This window comes from Eptatretus burgeri, chromosome 12 (assembly GCF_056783735.1).
Source record: "Eptatretus burgeri isolate ZD-2024b chromosome 12, Ebu_testis_v1, whole genome shotgun sequence".
In the NCBI taxonomy this organism is placed as follows: domain Eukaryota; kingdom Metazoa; phylum Chordata; class Myxini; order Myxiniformes; family Myxinidae; genus Eptatretus; species Eptatretus burgeri.
Window position 1 is genome coordinate 22,214,283 of NC_140972.1, and position 15,186 is coordinate 22,229,468.

General features: G+C 44.3%; 1 protein-coding gene across 1 annotated transcript; it reads left to right on the forward strand.

The window, feature by feature from the left end:
- Positions 1-4,516: 4,516 nt before the first annotated feature.
- LOC147015239 (cytochrome P450 26B1-like) lies at positions 4,517-12,442 on the forward strand. The gene is made up of 7 exons (XM_085849811.1): positions 4,517-4,615; positions 5,638-5,854; positions 6,236-6,460; positions 6,585-6,860; positions 7,065-7,226; positions 10,804-11,157; positions 11,782-12,442. Exons 2-7 carry the CDS (start codon positions 5,654-5,656, stop codon positions 12,148-12,150), a joined length of 1,587 nt encoding a protein of 528 aa, XP_085705937.1. The 5' UTR covers positions 4,517-4,615; positions 5,638-5,653; the 3' UTR covers positions 12,151-12,442.
- Positions 12,443-15,186: the final 2,744 nt, after the last annotated feature.

Below are 15,186 nucleotides of genomic sequence, written 5' to 3' on the forward strand. Positions count from 1 at the left end.
TTCCATCTCCTGAAACCTGCAAATAGAGATAACAACCGACACAGAACACACAAGACACAAGACACAAGACACAAGACACAAGACACAAGACACAAGACACAAGACACAAGACACAAGACACAAGACACAAGACACAAGACACAAGACACAAGACACAAGACACAAGACACAAGACACAAGACACACGACACAAGACACAAGACACAAGACACAAGACACAAGACACACACACACACACACACACACACACACACACACACACACACACACACACACACACACACACACACACTTCTCCTTTCACCAATAGATGCAAAAATGTATTATAATTTATATTGCAGACCCAGAACCAAACCCCAAAAATATATACAATTGTAATTTACAATGGCCCTCACAGGACATAAACCTCCCAGTCCCACCCCCCTCTCCGTCATATGATAAATTCGTAAATATTATAATTTTAAACTTTCTCTACGCATTGACAAGCCCCATATATTGTTACGAATTTGGAAATCTATCACACTCAACATTCAGGTCCTTTAGTTCAGTTATCTCGGTAAGTACGTGTTTTATAGATAGCTCGCCTTCCCTTGTTTAATGGGTAAATTAATGTCAATGCGCTGTGATTTATTTTAATAGTTAGGAGTTCTATCAGAACACCAAAGAAGAAGAACGACCCTCCTCTACAAAAAGTATGGTCAAAAAGGAACGACAACTCCAGCCCCGATATTCTGGGGCGGGTCCCGCAGAGCGGCGTGAACAGAAATGACGGTTCGGGCGGGTCCCGCAGTGCGCCGTAAACAGAAATGACGGTTGGTACGATTCCCGCAGAAAGCAAGGTCAACAACCCCCACCCGCGGATGCGCTGGGCAGCGCGCGGAGGGGGGAGGGGTCACGACATGGACGGAGCGCATAAAAAGTGAGGAAGGAAGCCAAAGAGAGGTTCTGGTTCTGGTTCTTGTGGGACACCGACGGCACAGCACAAGAAAAACCAGGGAGAAGCGAACGCGAGAGAGGTCTGAAAGAGCGCTCCTGTAGTCGCCGTCATCTTCTTCCTCCTCCGCACGGTCGCGAGTTTGGACACCACCCCGTCTTACCTCAGCCGGGCTCGGCTGCGCGGGTCCGTCCTTCGGCGACCGGAGCACTGGGAAGGGGACGCCCAGCTGCGCGCTCACGGCCAGATAGCCTGCCTACCACTGATCTGCAGCCCGACGATCCTCCGGGCTGGAGGTCCCATTAAAGACCATTGAGGTCCACTTCTGTCTGTGTGTGGGCGCCAGTCTTTAAGTAATGAAACTGTTTAAGTGCCTGTGCTGTATATACGTGCCTTTATAAATATTCGGTATAGTCCTGCTCTTACGTGCTTCCCTTCATTTCCCCACCAATTGCATTATAAATAAACCCCCATTTGTTAAATTATTCAGCTTGTTCGTGTCCATTCTGTCATTGACTGAGCGTGTCGCGTTCTGGGGAATTAGCAAGGCCGTTGTGCCGCAGTAACGGGATAATCGGACCGACGGAACTCGGCGATTAAAACCACTCGGAATCGCACACGGAACGAGCTCGCAAAGCGGCTCGGTTTCGTACGAGTTCCGTCGAGGGTGTGAAGACTCGGTAGATCGCCACGTGGTCTCGAGGTATTTTGAGATTTGGTGAATAACCCTGTACCACGTGGTGGAAATATTGACGCTTCACGGTCCACAAAAAAGGACCCGTATTCTCCGGAGTTTTCCGGAGAAGTACGATCTGAATTCCGGGTGATCGGTCGAGCCAACTCTACTGCTCCACCTCGTGGTCATGCTCGCGACCGACGTCCTGGCCGCACAACAATATGACCTTCCCATCAGTGTTAAGAAGCAACTAAACCAGATACGGTGTCTCTCTCTGGGAAGCCTACCTGAATATAGGTAATTACGGCATTGACTTCCCAATTGCAGACTTCATTAAATAAATCACCAAGCTTGCCATGTTGATCACAGGTAATCCCGCAAGGTTCAAAGCCCACTCACTGATGGGGATAATCGGTGAGGTGGGGTAGAATGCACTTGACCACCCACAGGCTTTGTATGGGCCCACATCTTTGGGGCTTTTACAGTACGGATGCAAGATATCAATTTTTTGGGCGAGTTATTCAGAAAGTTCTCCAAATCTTTTGTTGTGCAGAGGCACACCCCTTTCAAGCAGGTACGTTTCCAAGTATTTTTGACTTCTCTCAGAAGCTTTGTGAGCAGTTTCATGTTACAATCCTATCTGACACACATGATATACGTCCGACCGCCACGATGGACTTTGTTGCTTGGGGTTTCTGCGCATACACATCAAGCATTCTGGGACGGATCACATCATTTTGAAAGTCATGTATTAACGGAATGGTTAATTCTCCCAGAATTATGGAGCGGCCAATTCACCCAGAATTACAGACCGATCAATTGCCTCAGAATTACGGATCGGTTCATTCCTCCAGAATTACGGACAAGTTAATTCACCCAGAATTAGACGGGTTAATTCTCTCAGAATTGGAGTATTTTAGTATCCTTCCAGGAGTGGTGCTATACTGTACATATTAACAGAGAAAAAATTGGAGCCCCTCCCCATCCCCAACCACCCTGAACCCTGAGGACTATGAATTAATTTTATCACCTAAAAACTTCCCACGCACCCCTTGAGTACAAGCACCAGTTTCTACTCATTAAGTGGTTCAGAGGTGCACAGAAGTCAAACGAACAACCAAACAGACACTCATCAAACTACTGTATGCATATGTATACAAAGTATGATTGCACTGCTTTCATTGTGAAGGAATCCCAGTTGTTAAAGATAATTTTTGAAAATTTCTGGAATTTCTCATAATACATAATGGCTTTGACACAAGGATGGACCCACATTAATTTATGAACTCACGAGGAACCACTCTTTGCACACCAGATGCAAATATACGAATAAATAACTGCCAAAGTCTTCTATTTTTGGATTCATCATACTTGGTATGGCACATGCATAGCAGCAGCACAGCAGTCTCATGGCAAGGATTTACTATGCCATTCAACCTCTGGGAAAACTTCCACAAAGTATGGAGAAGTTATTTTACAGCAAGTAGTATTATAATCCATTGGGTATCTCGAGGATCACACCTTTTGTTGGATCAATCCCTGATATAACCACCCCAAGACCAATGTACATGACATCATCATCCAGCACTCACTTGGGCAAGCCAGCCAACAAGATCACATCAACCCTTCTGGAATTTATTTTCATGTTGGACGAGCAAAACTTGCCAGCTTTCCCTATCATTTTCTGGAATTCTCCGAATAACTACCTGGTACATAATAAATGTAAATAAGTTTTTGTGGACACATCTGATTGATGGTATTGCATAATATTTTTGACCAGATGAAATGTTTTATTGCTACAGGCTGACATTTTACGATAAACATGTGAATTTGTGCACATGAAGGATTTTTTTTACAAGGGGAGACTTGCCAATGTGCACATGTTGCAGCTTCTTTGGACACCTTCGACATGTGGGACCCTTTTAAGGAATACTTGAACATAAACAGACTGTGCAAGCAGGCCTGATGTCCAGGACAAATAATGGTTGAATATGACAGAGGCAATTTAAATGACAGAGAAATTCAATGGAGTAATGGAATGCCTTTAACCCCTTGATTAAGATTACAATTACAATTATTTAATTGAGGGAGAGAATTAAAAAAAGAAATTGTTGAATGAAGGTTAAGTTTTTTTATTTTTTTACTTTTAAGTTTTTCGAATGCAGAGTCAAGGATCATGGAAGAGCGAGAACACTGAACCGATCAGGACGAAACAGAACAAAAGGAAAAGAAGAAAGATGGGGGAAACACCAATAGCAGGATGGAACAAAATAGGAGACTTGGACAAATAATGAATGTGGGTAGGATGAGGGGTAGGGGAGAATGCATGGGGTGAACAAGATGGATAAAGTCACAAACTCTCAGGAAGGAAAAACGGGAAATTTGGAAGGAGGTGGGCTCGGGGGTGGAGTTAATGGGGGTCGGAAAAAAAAATCATGGTTTGGAATGATCTGAGATGGTGGTGAACAAGGAAGAAGGAGATTGAAGAGAATGTGTAAGTCGATTCCTCATACGGAAAAAAAGATGAACAAATGAGTGGAGGTGTACAATGATTTAAGTAATTGATATTCATTCAATCATTCTCTCTCTCTCTCTCTCTCTCTCTCTCTCTCTCTCTCTCTCTCTCTCTCTCTCTCTCTCTCTCTCTCTCTCTCTCTCTCTCTCTCTCTCTCTCTCTGTGAATGGGCCAACTCAATATTGCTGAATGATTTCTAGCACACACGCACGCACACAACATTGAAAATTCGATGAAAAGTTATATTTTGCAATGACATGAATGATTGGTGCCTCGGAGCTCCGAGTGGCGATTTATTTATTATTATTTTAAGAGGCGCGGCAACCAGCCAGGCAACGTCACGTCGGGCAAAGGAGGGGGGGGGGCAAGGGGGGCCAGAGGATTCCCGGGAACTCTCGCTGTATAAATGTCTGCCGCGCAAAGATCGATGCGTGCGTGGAACTCCACAGCCTTGTCTTTTTACAGACACATCGCCCACACCGTTGCTTCGGTAAGTTCGGTTCGGCATGATATTCCCTGCGCACAGCATCGTGCATTTGGACCAAGAGTGAAATGAACTGATCAGCGGGCTGAGATCTTGGCATTTGAAATGCGCGTGCGAGGACAATGATCATTTCATATCGGCCGGTAAACGCACACCTGCATGGCGATAAAGGTACTAATCGCGTGTACTTTATGAAGTTTTGTAAAAGTGCGCCAAGACCATCGACAAGTTTTGTGATAAATTTATAACCCACGTGTGAAACAATTCCCTGATGTAGTTTGTATCGATAAGGGTACATCATAGTTTAATTCATAAGGATATTATTCACCAATGAAATTGTACACGAGAATTACCTGCAGGACCTTTCAATTAGTGGGAATCAGGGAGGTTGATGGATATATGCAATTGCACAGTGCTTGCCGTGCACAGACGACACAAGCTCTGATTTTGACACCACTTTTACATGGAAACACTTGTGCTGGTTTCCCGCGAGTTGCTGAACTCGGAGCTCCCGCTTGCACCCAGTTCCATGGAGCTGTTCACTGGAGCGACACTTGTGCAGTGTCATTATGAACTCGCTAATTTGCCTCACTTTTAGCGAGCACACAGATTTCGAAAGAAACTATTATTTAATTGGCATGTCGCGCACGAAATTGATGTCAAATGTCTTACATATGTTACAGTGGCTGCAAGGAAGGACAGGGGGGTGTCTGAGAGTTAAATTATTGGTGAAGGAAAGCTGTTTCCACGTGGGGGGGGGGGGGGGTTGGGAGTACCAAGGGTTGGGGTGGAATACCCTGGGGAGGAGGATGTCCCCAAATCGTAAACAAAAAAGCCCCTGTGTGAGAAGCGGACACGATATAAGCTCCTGTTTGGCGGTGTTCCACACACCCAGGGTCAAGTTCATTCAATTTGTCGGCAAACGCTCCGAGCGACATCCTGCACGATCTTTCAGCGAACCCACCACGTTGCTGCCGAATGGAGCCAATCCACCCCCCTCCTTTCCCCTCGAATCATTCACCCCATAGAGAAACCGTTGGAGAAATGCTGGGTGCCCTGGGGGCGCTCTCCGTGCTGGCCACGGCCGTGGCCTGCCTCATGTCCCTGGTGCTGTTGCTTGCGGTCGCACAGCATCTGTGGCTTCTGCGATGGACGGCGACGAGAGATCGTGCCTTCCAGCTTCCATTACCCAAGGGCTCCATGGGTCTTCCGATTCTTGGGGAGACCTTACACTGGATGGTGCAGGTTCGTAAACAATATGTAATGATGCATTTTAAATGACCGAGTTATTTTAAATTTGAAAGTTTTGGCTTATAGGTGTGCATTATTGGTTGTTCATGTATCATTTCTTTCTTAAGAAGCAATAAGTCCATGCAAATGTATAATGTATAAATGCTTATGTTTTAGTTTGGGACATATGAACATTTAACAAAAATTTTAGTTGATGAAATACAATTGCATAGATAGTATGCAGTATGGTTGATAAGTTGTTTATGTATCTAAAACAGAATAATAGTATGGATGGGTTGTGATTACCCGTTTCTCTGGAAGTGTCGGCCTAATCAAGTGTTGGCAAGACGCATTTTAGGCGCGAAACTGTAGGCCCCATGTATGCTGTGCCCCCAGGGTGCAAATTTTCATTCCTCGCGCCGAGAGAAGTTTGGAAACGTGTTCAAGACTCATTTGCTAGGAAAGCCGGTCATACGAGTGACCGGAGCGGAATACATCCGGAAGATCATTATGGGTGAACACAGCCTCGTCGCGTCTCAGTGGCCCAAAAGCGTCAGGCTGCTTCTGGGTGACACAACCCTCAGCAATTCGGTGGGAGATGTGCACAGACACAAGCGCAAGGTAAAAAGATCATGACTCGTGGAGAGTTTCCTTTGATCTCTTCCAAATCTTTATTGAGGATGCTCTTTGACTTCATTTTCACTGTTTCATTTCCTTAATCGCCTCGTTTCTTCCCATTATATAGCTGTTCTCAAAGGTCTTCAGCCGCACCGCACTGGAAAACTACCTTCCGCAGCTGCAAGGAGCCGTGGCACGCGCGGTGCGCTCTTGGCGGGCACGGCCCGATGAAGTCAACGTGTACCCCGAGTGTCAGGCGCTCACGTTCCACGTGGCTGTGCGGGTCTTGCTAGGCCTGCGCCCCAGCGAAGCGGATATGACGCGCATTGGCAAAGCATTCCAGCAGTTTGTTGCCAATATATTTTCACTGCCGTTTGACGTACCTTTCAGCGGACTCCGAAAGGTATGCCCAAACCCATTTGATCATGGATAAGATATTTTGTTTCCTCCCAGAAACACGGTAGTAACATATACAGTGAATTGGTGAAACGCTGCACTTGAATACATGAAAAGTCATTCAACGGCCTAGCAAAAATCTCATTAGCCTGTGCAAATTTCATTGCTAATGTATATACACACCTACTTTTATTCCTTTTTTTTCCTATAGGGTCTACAAGCTCGTGCCGAGTTACACAATTACCTCGAGACCGCTCTCCGTGAGAAGCTCGCGGCCAGGGATCGCAGCGAGAGTGGTGAAGTAGATGCCATGGACTATCTGATTGAGAGTGCCCGAGAGCAGGGGATCTCAATTTCTATAAAAGAGCTGAAGGTGAATTCTGGGAAGTGTGTGTGGTGGTTTTTCTTTTTTTTCTTATTGTAATAACCGAGATCAACAGTCGATGAAATACTGTATCTCCAAATTGCAGAGAGGATATGAGCATTATGATCACATCTGAATGCAACAATAAACTTCTCAACTCTGGTTTCCCAATTCATATTGCAGGTGTCAGTCATGTTGAAATGGGTAGTAATTTTTTTTTATAGAACTTGTTAATCATTTAAATATTGCATCGACATGGAACTGTGTGTTATGCTACTGGGTCTCCAGGGCAGAGACAATGGAGTTTTAAAGGCTGAAGCTATAATGAGCGAAACTACTAGCTTAGTCCCATGATCATATAATCACCTGTCCGACATTGTATTGCTGTCAAACTATTCTCATTAGTTTCGGCAAGAATTTGATGGAAAATAGTTTTTGCTGTCTTCTTCCGACTAAGAATCAAGTCCTAAAATCTCAAATTGGCCTCATTTTATTTTTTACTCCTTCATTTGAATGTTCAGCATCAAGTTCTTCAAATGATTGGAATAATATTTTCTGGAATTTGTTGGTTGGTTCGAACAGGTGAATCAACTGAGAATGTTCAAAAAATCTCGTGGATGAAAGGAAAGTCAAGTGTGCGGTTACACATTTGTTGCGAACCATATTGCTCGAGTAGAACCTTGCGCTGTATCTTCGATCCCTCGTTTCAATGGTTCTATGGAATTGTGTCAACAAGGGATTCGCTGTTGAAGCCCAGATCGAGCTTGAGAGCTGTCATTTCTACGAACGAGATAAAATTGTCCATGACATATCAAAAGAAAATACAGGATATAGGCCTTGTATATAAATAAATAAGCATTTACTTTTCCGTACTAATACTATACAGTTCATCGTGAAAATAAAAAAATACTTTTGGTTTGGCTTGGACTATTTTCAGTATCTCATTCCCAATAATTTTTTTGAACAATATGTATAAAATGCACACGCATGCAAATATATTGTCGACTGACACGTTGAGAAATTTACTGATGCATGGGAGCATTAACCAACAATAGTACTGGAGACTTCCACAAGATGTGACGTTAGAATGACACGTCTCCATCTGAAAGCCACTTGAAGTACATGTCTCAAGCATATCTTCAGTCATTTATAAAGATGATATTTAGTATTGTTGACTTTGGGAAAAAGCTACAACCTTTGATCGGACAAGTGATGATTTAGTTGTATTCACTGGAAAAACGTTCAATACTTGGAATCGTTGTTCAGGACTCAAGTATTAGCTTTCACTTTATTTCCACTTTGCATGGACCTTGCAAGCACTTTTATATTGATTTTATGGAAACTTGAATTGGACAAATTTAACACTCCATGAGCACATTGTCCAAAAGAAAAAGATTTTGCAAACATTCTGAGTTTCCCATGTTTCATCCTTATTCTTTGTTCGTATGCAGCACAATACTGTGGGGTAGTATCATTGGCTGAGGGTGTTGCTATATCACTGATGGTTAGGTTAGGATGATCGTAGGATGAGCTTTCTACAGGTTAGGGAAGGAATGTGTAATTGTTCCTGGTGTCGGAGATAGCTCATCTACTCTTCGTGAAGGACACCGTGGGATTTTTAACTCCCATCAACAAATTCCAGCAGACAGGACACCCGGTTTAACGTCCATTTGAGGGACAACGCACAAGTTGATGAATCACCCTGCCTGTGAAACACCGGGATGACAGTTTATAGCTGGGCTGAAATTGGAACCCAGGTTAGACAGCTTCCAGGCGAGTGTGTGCACTTCTAGACCATCCTGCACGCCCTTCTACATCCAGGAAGTAACTACTTTAAACTGTGAAGACTTTTCTGCAATTCCCTCATTGCCCTCTTCTCATCCTACCACCTTCATAGCAATCATCAAGCAGTACATTGTACATATCATATTTTGAGGCAAAGGACCTTTATAATCTGTGACAATAGAGAGGTCGACGAATATTATGACAACTACAATTTCTAATTCATTTACAGCCACAATTTTCTCCACCTTCTTGTGGAGTCTGACATGGGGAAAGTTTTTGGCCCACGCCTTTCACGAACCAGCTGGCTTAGCATGACATTAAACTGGAGCTGATTTTGGCAGGAATTTGTCATTCGTTCATGGTGACGGTGATAACTACCTGGTTCTTCATCAGAAGACACTGGGATCTTTAACGTCCGCCGACTAATGTTGGCAGATGGGACACCAGCTTAAAGTCCATCTTAGGGACGGCATACTTTGAAATGCAATGCCTTGCACTGTAAAACAGCAGGATAGTTTATGGTCTGGCCAGGAATCGAACTTTTAAGGTATCTAGTAAGTGTGCCACCTCTGCACCATCCTGTTGGACAGTTTTCTAAATAATGAGAATTGACAATAAAAGGCTGATTGAAGATCGTTGTATGTACAGGTGTTCCCCCACCCACCCCCAAACAGATCAATGGTGAAGGAGGTCCGACTTTCTCCTTAAGCAACATCTCAACACCTCCTCTCCAACCCTCATTCTGTAGATACCCCTAAATTAATTTAGTCAGCCTGGCGTTGGCTTCGTGGTTAGGGTGGTAGCTTGGGATCCTAGGGTCCTGAGTTCAAGCCCCATTGGCCGCTGAATTAAAAATACACCAGGAGGTTGACTCAGCCTGTCATCCTTCCGAGGTCAGCAAAATGAGCACCAGTGTACTGGTAAGGGGGACACTGCATCAGCGGCATAGTCGGGTCCCAATCAATAATGCAACCAGCAGCCACAGGCTGCACTCGATAGAGAGAGATTAATTGAGGAGAAAAAAAAACATATTTTTGGTTACATACTGCTTCACCTTCATTGTTTGCCCAGTCATTAACCTCATGACAACAAATAAGAAGAGCATGTATCCCTACTCCTGAACTTGTTTTCACAATCTTTATAACTTCCTGAGGATCTGAGAACTTACATAAAAGGAAAACCAAAAACTCATGGACTTCCACTTCATACAAACTAAGTAAAGGTGATTATGATGGTGATGATGATGGTGATGGTGATGGTGGTGGTGATGGTGGTGATGGTGATGATGATTGAACTTCATATATCACATTTTAGAAATCAGAGTTTCGTTTGGTTTTCAATCATTTGTAAATATTGCAGCTCATCCAAAAACTTCTGGTGTTGGCGTCACAGTGTAATCGGGTCGTATATGTTCTGCTCTTTCATAAGCCGAGACACCTGTAAATCACCACCTTGCACAACACCCACAGTGGCTCAATGTGCTTGTGATTCTTTACGGCCCAAGGTCATAAAAATATGGCGTTCACTTCTGAGCTCTGTGAGACTCCATGAGTGGTGACCCTCCATTGACAGGCCTTTTGAATGTATTAATGAAGTCTGCCACAGGGAGTCCATATTGCTTGTTAATTGTAATTAGTTTAATGTGCAATTTGAATTTGTATAATACTCACTACATGATATATGCAGGTGTTTGTATATATGATTAAAGGGGCAGTTGCAAACAAGTCTTGCCCATCATGATGGTTTACTGTTTAGTGTGTATAGTGTGTGCATCACTAACCACTAACCCTCACTGCACTAGGAGGCCGCCGTGGAGCTCATCTTCGCGGCATATTCGACCACATCGAGCGCTTGCACATCCCTCGTGTTGCAACTGCTTCTACATGAGCTTGTGCTGCAGAAGCTTCGTGCAGAGTTGCGCGCGCACGCGGTGCCGCCTCTCGGGTGCACTTGCAGACCTGCAGACATGGAGATTGATAGAGAGTGGAAAGTTCGTGATGAGCGACCGGAGATGTGCGAATGTGGAGGAGCACGACTCAGCTTGGAGCAACTTGGCAAGCTCAGCTACCTGGATTGCGTCGTTAAGGAAGTCCTACGCCTCCTTCCACCTGTGTCTGGAGGATATCGCACTGCCCTGCAAACCTTTGAAATTGACGTGAGCAGTCTTAATTACCAATACTTTCAATGCACGCATGCACGCACGCACGCACGCACACACCTGGGTTCCTGGAGGAAACAGCTTAATTTTCTTGATTTAAAAAAAAAACCCGACAATTTCACAAGTTATTTGGCTATTTCTATCAAAATATAAACTAATTATGCAATTAGATTTACTTTCAATCTTCAGGCAAGCGATGCTTCACAGGCAAGCGAGTCATCCCACAGATAGACGTTAAACTTGGCGTCCCCTCTGTTAGCATTGGTTGATGGACACTAAGGATCCCACGGTGTCTTCCGCAAAGAGTAAGCAAGTTGCCACTGGTAGCCTGAATAAATTGCAAATTCCTGCCCAAATCACCTCCGTTCATGAAAAAAACTTTGGGAAATCTTGCATGATGACCCCATTCCATGGGGAGTAGTTTGATAAGAATTCCGACGTCGTTCAATTGTGCAGCTGCAGGAGAACGATATGAAACTTGTCATCTTCCCATGTCCTATACTGTTTTGTTGACCGTAAATGGTCATCGACTGAACCAATATCGGTGCTATTGTCACCTGCTGGATGCTCTTCAACCTTGTACGCCACCATCAATATTGTTACGTACTCCCATCTCCCCAGGGTTATCAGGTTCCCAAAGGATGGAGCGTCCTGTACAGTATCCGGGATACGCATGACACGGCGCCCCAGTTTGCACGACCGGAGCGATTCGAACCCGAGCGTTTCGCCGATCCGCTGACCACCGCACCAGGGGATCGGTATCATTACGTGCCCTTCGGTGGCGGTGCCCGCAGCTGCATGGGTAGGGAGCTGGCACGCCTCATCCTCAAGCTCTTGGGAATCGAACTGGCAGGGAGCTGTCGCCTTGAGCTGGCATCGAGCAAGGTTCCACAGCTGCGCACCGTGCCTGTGGTGCACCCGGTCGACGGGCTGAGGGTGATCTTTCACGGTCTCGATGCAAATCACAACGAACTCGGAGTGGGTGTGTGAGAACTTGAAGCACAGGAGACCCAGGAAGCGACCCTGATGTAGTTATGCAAAAAAATTAAAAGAAGACCATCCGATGCTCGGGTCCTTCAGCACATGTACTCCTGGGAACCCCCTTCCACCACATCCAATGCCGTTCGCTGAATGTATTGCGCCTTTGGTATAAAGCTTAAACCGTTCACCAGTGTAAAACGTAGCGTTTGTGTGTTGTATATTGCTCATAAATACCACTTTCATGTAAATGTCGCCGTTGTATAAAAGGACGAAATAAATATACAAAGGTTTTGCATTTAAATGTAGACATAACCAAAGAAGTTATGTTTCCGAATGCAAACTGAGAGGAAAGGTATGTATAAAAGATCGTGACAGTATGTGAGCCGTGTTTTGATTTGACTTGGAATGAAAAGTACTGAATGGCGGCCATTTTGAGTGGATTTAACTCGAACACCTCCACAGGAGTCGGCGTTGACCGCCTCACGGCGCCCTCCAGCGGAGAAAGAAAACACGTCAATGGTGGATGGAATAACTCCCGAGCAAAGGCCGTCGATAAATAAATACGCACGAGAGAAAGTGCGAGCGGGAGGTGTACAATCTCACCTCAGAAACTTGGAGGAACGTCAGGCAATGGAAAAGGCGGGAAGCGCTCGATCACGACTCGCTAGAAGTCGTCATACAGGGAAAGAAAATTGAGGGGGGGAACACCGCTTTTTAGCATAGAGAGCTCGGCGTTGTTTTGCTTGTTCTTGTTCTTGTTCTTGTTCTTGTTCTTGTTCTTGTTCAGACAAAACCTTAATCTCTCGGACTCGACTCTTGTATATACAAGATCCGGATCTCCTTAAATACTGAGCACATGTACACATCCTCACATTGACGGTGCCTTTTGAGAGCGTCTATCATGAACTTTTAAATATATTCGGACATTCGCTTTAAAGTTCCGAAAAGTTCACGTTACTATTTAAAGATTATTCCATTTATCGGATTGTAATTTCATAAATACATTATTTATTTCCGAAATACACGATATATCGTAAATACGTAAATACATTATGACGCGTTTCGCTATTGGCTTAATCAAGACACGTGACGAAATATCGGAAGTTGTTGTTGTTGGTTTTTTATTATTATAATAATTTTTTTTTTTTTTTTAGCCACAAAATCTTTAGTCCTTGTTTAACAATAAAAGTGCTCGGTTTGTAACTGAAAATGTTGAAATAATCTCGAGTGCTGAAATCTGTACGTTTATCAATTTTTTAAAAAAAAAACCTAAACAATAATTTCCATTGAAAGGTGAACACCACGGCGTGTTCACCGCGGTGCTCAATGTGTGAGGTATTTTCTCGAACACGAGTCACGTGGCTCCTCTCAGGATGCACGTTCCCCGTCACACCAGAACGAGGGTAAAATCTCTGAAAAGGAAACTTGTACAGGGTGTGCGGTTTTATCGGCACCTTGAGGGAACGTGGCTTCCATGGAACGATAGCTCAGCAAGCACATCGTGGCGATGGAATGGAGGAATTGAAGGTGTTGGAGAGTATAATGAAGGAAAGATGGTGCGAGGACATCGATACATCTTAGTACATGAAACAGGATTTGTATCCTTGCCCTTACTCATATCCGCTCCCTAATCTTTGTTATTATTTTTCTTTGTATACGGAGTTAAGGCTCGTGGAAGAGACACTGAACGGATCAGGACAAAAGGAATATGGGAAAAGGAGAAAAAGAGAAGAGAGAGAGAGGAAAAAAGAAAAAAAAAAGGAGGAAAACACCTACAGGGGAGATTTGGATAAGCAATGGGTGTGGGGAGGAATGGGGGACAGGAAAGGACGCATGGGGTGGACAACATTGATACAGAAGGAAACTCCCAGGAAGGTAAACTGGAAACCTGGAAGGAGGAGGGGTGGGGTGAACAGAAGGATGGGAGGGGGGATTAACGAGGGTAGAAAAGATCATGGTTTTGGATTGGTTGGACAATTTAAGATGGTGGTGAACAGCTGTCTTGAAGACCTGGAGTGAAGAATGAGATTGAAGAGAATGTGGAAGTTGATTCCACAGGTGGGACAAAAAAAAACGAGGAACAAATAAGTAGAGGTGAACAGTGATCCTGGATTTAGGTACTTTCACCAGAAGGGTGTTGATGGTGGACCGTGTGTGCCCTGCAGAAACCTCGGTGCGACAAAGCAGTGAAAGAGCAGAAGGTGCAAGATCAGAAAGGAGGAGGTAGAAGACGGTGAGCACCGATATGTCTGTGATGGCAAAGTGTATACCCATAGACTCAGCTTCATCACGGGAGATTCTATTGATCTTGAACGCCTTCGTTTACACGGCGTCGAGCCGAGCAAGCGGTGAAGCAGGGGGGCCAGCCCAGAGGGCAGAGCAATACTCCATCAAGCTTGAAGGAACGGATGAAGGCCTCATGTGTGGATAGGAGCTCAGGTGTGCTAAGAAAGGATTTTGTATGGCGGAGGGTGCCGAGTCAGCGACTGGCTTTGGAAGCCAACTTGAAATGTGGTTTGCCAAAAAAATATCATGGCTGATAGTGAGACCCAGGACTTTGAGTGACAGAACTTTGCCAAGAGGATTTTTAAGAAAGTAGGGGTGGGGGTTGTCAGACACTCCTTTCAGAGAAAGAATGAGAGTGTGAGATTTGTCTAGATTGAAGGACATATTCCAAGTGTTTGACCAGCTTGTGACTTTTTCAAGGGGGTCATTCCATGTTAAATCATCAAAGAATCTGCTGTCATCTCTCAGATTTTTGTAAAACTTTGGGAACCAATTCGGACCCATGAAAAACGGCAAGAACTCAAATATTTTTGCTAACAGCCTCTTAATTAGTGAGATACAGACTAACGAACTTTGTAGTAATTAGCACGACGTCGCGAATTCAAATCGCCATATCTCTAAAAGTATAACACCTAGAGAGCTGGTTTTGGTGTCATTTTAAAGGTATTTTCATGCCCTATGATTTTGTCTGGGCAACATTTTCCTACCTCCAACCACAAAAAAGTTATCACAAAATATAAACTTCAATCGTGAATCCCC

What these genes read in the sequence shown, in the direction of transcription:
- LOC147015239 (XM_085849811.1), top strand. Translation starts at nt 5,654, where the DNA reads ATGCTGGGTGCCCTGGGGGCGCTCTCCGTGCTGGCCACGGCCGTGGCC. An exon ending in CCTTACACTGGATGGTGCAG is followed by an intron (nt 5,855 to 6,235) that starts GTTCGTAAACAA and finishes CTGTGCCCCCAG; the next exon opens with GGTGCAAATTTTCATTCCTC. An exon ending in TGCACAGACACAAGCGCAAG is followed by an intron (nt 6,461 to 6,584) that starts GTAAAAAGATCA and finishes CCCATTATATAG; the next exon opens with CTGTTCTCAAAGGTCTTCAG.